This window comes from Cariama cristata, unplaced genomic scaffold (assembly GCF_000690535.1).
Source record: "Cariama cristata isolate BGI_N322 unplaced genomic scaffold, ASM69053v1 scaffold30032, whole genome shotgun sequence".
In the NCBI taxonomy this organism is placed as follows: domain Eukaryota; kingdom Metazoa; phylum Chordata; class Aves; order Cariamiformes; family Cariamidae; genus Cariama; species Cariama cristata.
The window spans coordinates 7,092-12,400 of record NW_009604949.1 but is presented as its reverse complement, the minus strand read 5'-3'; the positions used below and the strand labels follow the sequence as shown (position 1 = coordinate 12,400).

The 5,309-nt window shown below is 55.4% G+C and overlaps 1 protein-coding gene across 1 annotated transcript; it reads right to left on the bottom strand.

Annotated features, from left to right (window-relative positions):
- Positions 1-761: 761 nt before the first annotated feature.
- PGC (progastricsin (pepsinogen C)) lies at positions 762-4,498 on the bottom strand. Its single transcript, XM_009695784.1, has 9 exons — positions 4,443-4,498; positions 3,937-4,090; positions 3,388-3,505; positions 2,627-2,745; positions 2,053-2,252; positions 1,790-1,912; positions 1,418-1,562; positions 1,080-1,178; positions 762-914 (listed from the first exon to the last, which is right to left on the bottom strand). Exons 1-9 carry the CDS (start codon positions 4,496-4,498, stop codon positions 762-764), a joined length of 1,167 nt encoding a protein of 388 aa, XP_009694086.1.
- Between the last annotated feature and the right edge of the window lie 811 nt (positions 4,499-5,309).

The following is a 5,309-nucleotide window of genomic DNA, read 5'->3' as shown; positions in this document are numbered from 1 at the left end:
ACCTGGCCTCCAGCCAGGGTCAACCCCCCCTCCCCAGCGGGGTGCAGCCCGGCCCAAAGGCAGCGGCTGGGGTTTGGGGGAAGGCAGCTGCCTGCTTTCCAGCGCACAAAGTCCGCAGCCCCCAGCTGAGCCCCAGAAGGGGACGGGGCTGGGCTGTGGGACATCTTCATACCCGAGGGCTCGGAAGCTGGGCTGCACCGTCCAGCACGGGGAAGGACTGGTGGCTCCCGTCCCTGTGCCCATCGGGCTGCGAGCTGAGCTGCAGCTCCGAGCCTGCTGCATTCATCAGAGCCAACCCCAAGCTCAATAATTCACTATAGATAAAGGCTGAGACTCGCTCCCACAGCTGTTAGGAGTTGACAGCTTGTCATACCCCTTTGCAAGAAACATAAATACCTTGACTTTAGATTTGAAGCAGCCCAGGGACAGCTTCCCCACTGCTTTCCTTGGGCTGACTCTGTGGAAGTTTGCCTAGGAGTTTATCATGGTACTTGGCTTGCTGGAGAGAGAGTGTCGGAGACATGCAACCCATCAGTCCGTGCTCAATCGTCACTCAACAAACTCAGAAGGTCAGAGACAATTTGGGATGATGGGGTTTATTTGTAACAGGAGACTGTGAGAACGTGCACAGATATCCCGGAGGGACAGGGAGCGGTGCAGGTATGTGAAGGAACACAAAGGTCCATCGGAACCTCATAGCACTCCAGCAATGCTGGCTAAGGTGTGTTTGGCCAGGAGCTGGATTTTGCTGGTCCACTCTTCTACACCGATGGGGCGAAGCCAATGCGGTTGTTACCCAGATCAAAAATGGTGTAATACTCCTTGAGGAAGACATCACCCAAGATCCAGAGAGGCTGGTTGTTCTGGGAAGGCAGGTAGGTGGCCTCAATCTCAAGAGTGCAGTAGCCGTTGCTCTGTAAGGGGGGAAATAATTGGGGGGGGTCAGAGCCTCAAACAAGCACCAGGACCCTGCCAGCTGGGCTGCAGGGAGGGAGAGCATCGCTACTTGTCAAGAAGCACTGGGTCCTTTCCTGGCCCTCAAGGACTCAGCAGGATGAAGCTGCTCAGCTAATACATACATTCGAGACGTAGGCAGAGGGATTGAGTGGGAGCTGAGCTCCGTTGATGACAAAGGTGATGGTGGGCATGTTCTGGATCTGATTGCAGTCAACAGCATACTGCGGAGAGAGGGTGAAGAGGAGGTTATGGCTGGAACAGCACCCGCTGTGAGAGGAGAGATGCCCCCGTATACCTTGGCAGTGCCACGTCGCCTCGTCCTTCCCTGACGTGCCTGCAGTACCATGTTCTGCAGATGCCACATGAGTTTTGTGGGACCTGATCAAGCCCACGGCTTCTGGCTCACTTGCAAGCCTCCTCGCTGTTCCACGCACACCTCCAAAGCATCCCCTGCACTTACACCATAGCTGGTCAGCTCGCCACCCACGGCCTGAACAAAGCTGTCTATGTACTCCTGGGGCACCGTCAGCTGGGACGTCCCCGTGTCCACGATGGCCTGGCAGCCCTCGCTGCACCAGCCGGTCGCTGACTGCCCGATAGCAAACCTGGGAGGAGAAGAGGGAGAAGGATGTCACTTTAAGCACCCACTGGCAACTTAACCTGTCTTGGCTGGATCTAGAAGTCTGAGATGCTCTGAAGTGCAGTGCCTAACCCCGGCCTCGAGCCCATGCCTGCTGCAATAGCTGCAGCTTCATCTGGAGAACAGCTGTACCACCTCCGTTACATGGGCTGCCGGGGTCGATCATGGCCATCGAGTACGAACACAACTCACTCATCAACCGTGACCTGCCAGTAAAGCTCCTGGGACACGGGTGCCCATGTAATAGACCCACTGAAGAGCTGAGTGTCAACTCCACCGAGAATGAGTTCTCCCCCGTAGTCATAGGTGGGCTGGCTGCAAAAACACAGAGATCGGTAAATCGATGCGATGTGTCCCTCAATAGCAAGGGACAAATTCACAAGGAACCTGCATGGCGACAGGCAGAGGGACACTAGCACACACAGGACGTGCAGAGGGCCCCGGCAGGTTTTTACCGAGAGAAGTAGAAGCTAAAGATGGGCTCGGTGAGCTGGTTCTGCTGCAGCATGCCCTGCAGTGCAGTGGGTACCCCTCCCACCGCCAGCGACTGGTAGGCCATTCCCAGGATCCCATCAAAATCGGCGTAGTAGAAAGGCTGGGTTGGTTCATCCTGGCTAAGCCCGAACTCCTGGTTTGTGACGGTGATGCTCTGGATCTGGAGGGGAAGGGGACGCCAGGTCAGCCTGCATGCTTAGGCAAACCTGAGCAGCCATCGGATGGGATGGCTGGTGCTCTGAAAGCCCAAAGAGCACACTGCAAGGTCAGAGCTGGTGAAAACATCAGCAGGCAGCTGGGAAAAATCGCAGGAATTGGGTTAAAACAAAGTAAAAACCCAGCTGAGTAACTGACGGTGGCAAAAACCACTCTATATCGGTTCTGCCCATCTCAGGCCCTGGTTTGCCCAAGCCTTGGCTAGACGAGACATAAGATCTGCCCTTAGGCTGTCCCCAAGGCTCCTTCCATCGGGGCACCCAGCTGGTGCTGGGACACAGCACCCAGGAAGACAAGGATGGTGCGGGGTGTGCTCACCCTCAGCGTGTCGTAGCCCAGCACCACCGTGACCGAGCCGCTGCCGTAGGAGATGCCGTAGGACTGGCCGTTCCAGTTGAAGGTGGAGGAATCATTGGGCTCGAACCTCGCGTGATTCGCTGCACGAGAGAGAACAGGGCAAAGCTCTTGGGCACATGCTGACCTGGCTGCGGTGGGATTTCACCATCGGTCGCTCTGCCAGGATAACGCCTGGGAAAGCGGCTTCCCTGGGAGGGAGCAAGTCCCGAAGAGCAGAACAGGCTGTTCCTCTGCCTTGCGGTTATCTCTAAGGCAGGGTTCGCATCCCAGTTTTGCCTGCATCCCTCTCCAGGGAACAGCTGTTGTGATCACAACCACATCAGCCACCTCGCGTGAGCAAAGCCATCAGCAGTTAAATCCCCATCGCTCTCCCACCGACAGCGAGTTACATCGGATGACCTCTGCCAAGGAGCGGGACATCAGCTCCATGATTCATAGCTTTGCTCTTCTCTCTGCCCAGCCACGAAAGGTCGGGCACAACCACCGAGATCTCCGCGCTCTGGGGACACCCACGATGGCCGCAGTGATTTGGCCAACTTCATTCGCCAGGCACATAAGGGCGGAGGGCTCCCTGTTTCCCAAGGAAGGCACCAACTGGTACCAGGGAGCAGCTATCCCAGAGCACCGTGCCGGGAGCATTTTTGGTCTGGCATCGTGATTTCCCCCATGCGATCGGACTACGCTGATGGGGCAGCTCCGTGCAACGTGGCCGCAGTACTCACAGCACGCCAGCGTCTGGCAGTAGGTGGAGGGAACCCACAGGTTGGAGGAGCCGGTGTCAAAGAGCACCAAGAACTTTTGGGGAGGGGTCCCGAGGCTGATCTCCCCGAAGTAGGAGGACTGCGGACAAGAGATGGGGTATCTCTGTTGGCCACAGGGTCAGGGACAGACCAGGCTTTCGCCTCCCAGCCCCGCGCCAGCATCCCAGGGCTTTGCAGGGTGGTGGGGAATGCCAGGCCCACTCTTCCAAATAACAAAGTAGGCAGGAACAGACTGAACTCTCACCCTGCTTTTTCTCCCAAAAGATGTAATATTAAATATTTATTTTGTTATGTCTTTTGTTACCTACAGAAAAGCATCACTTTTCACGGCTGGGGGAAAACTTGTCTCAAGTCTAAAATAGAAGCTTAAAAGAGTGGGGGGAAAAAAGCAATCTCTCACTCCTGGAGGCTCAGGGGTGAACAGATCGCTCCGGCAGCTGGGAAGGAGGAGGGAAAAGGGAGCGTGGTGGTGCACGGACAGGCAGCGAGAGGGGAACCTGGGCTACTCACATCCAGGTGGCTGCTTATTGGCTCGTACACAACATAGTCCTCATGGAAGCGGTATTTCTTAACTGGATCATACTTAATTTTCTTCAGGTAATCCTCCAGCACTCCATCCTCTCTCATTTTCTGCCGTATAGACTTGGTTTTCTTCAGTCTGATTCTGCACAGAGGGGGGAAAAAAAGAACAAAAGACCATGGGAAATCAGGAGAAGATTTGGGCATTTTCAAACAATGAGTTCTGTGGGCTCCTTTGAACCCTGCCTCGCTGGGATCCCTCTGCTCAGGTGCCTTGTAGGTCCCCAGGGGCTGCCCTCCCAGCGAGGGATGCAGCCTGGACTAGGACCACGATGATCTGTGGAGATGCAGGAGGCCGCGGTCACGCCTGGTTGGACTTGGTGAGCATCCTTGGGGATGCAGCGCAGCCCGCGAAGGTTACGGCTGCAGGTGAAGGTTACGGCTGCAGCCCGGCCCTGTTATCCACCCTCTCCCCGCTCGTTCTGCAGGACACCCACCTCACCAGCCCCTCTGAGAGCTGGAGACAGACCAGGGCCAGGATGAACCACTTCATGGTGCAGGAGTTGTCCACCGGTCCACGCACACCTTCTCGGAGACCGCAGCAGATGGGCTGAGCTGCCCGGACTCCCCAGTTTTATACTGGGAAGCAGTGACCCCTCCTTATCTGCTGACCTCCATTTTCCATTACCACCACGCACACCCCTGACTTCAAGGGTTTCTTTGTATTTTGGGCCACAAGGACTTCCAGGAATTTGCGTCCTTAGCAAGGTGCTCAGGTGAGAATAGAGCAACACACGTCTTCGATAGCAAGATCAAAGTGTTACCATCCGGTAAGAGGCCAGTTCTTATCACAGCAAAGAGAGGAGTGACCCAAACGTCACCGTTGTGGGGTGTTATCTGTGTTTGTCAAAACCTGTTCAAACTTTTTCCCAAAACAAAGGCACTTGCGGCTCTTGGCGCAGGATGGAAACGCGTTGGGCTTTTGTCTGCTGTTCTTCCGCCCGGTCGCCGGGACCTTCTGGCGCGGAGGAGGGATGGGTGCTGGTGTTGAGGTTTTACGAGGACATGGTGCAAAATGCTGGAGCCGGCTGCTTTGCTCTTCATCCATGGGGCCCAGTGAGCCCCTGGAGTTTCTTCTCTTCTCTTCTCACAGGTGGTTTCCAGGGCTGTTCTGCCTTCTGCTCTGTCCCTCTCCACCTCTTCATCAGCCTCCCAATCCTTCGCTATCCTCTTCACTATCCTCTCCCCCAGGTACAGCTCGTTTCCACATGTCACACACCCCAATCCTGCTTTTGCTTTCATATTCTTTTGGATGGAAATCACATATTTTTCCCTTTTTTTTTTTTTTTTTTTTTTTTTTTGTT

Coding starts and splice junctions, on each gene's coding strand:
- PGC (XM_009695784.1), bottom strand. CDS start 4,498: ATGAAGTGGTTCATCCTGGCCCTGGTCTGTCTCCAGCTCTCAGAGGGG. Junction 3,506..3,936: donor CAATAAGCAGCCACCTGGAT/GTGAGTAGCCCA, acceptor TCTTGTCCGCAG/TCCTCCTACTTCGGGGAGAT. Junction 1,913..2,052: donor TTTAGCTTCTACTTCTCTCG/GTAAAAACCTGC, acceptor GTGTTTTTGCAG/CCAGCCCACCTATGACTACG.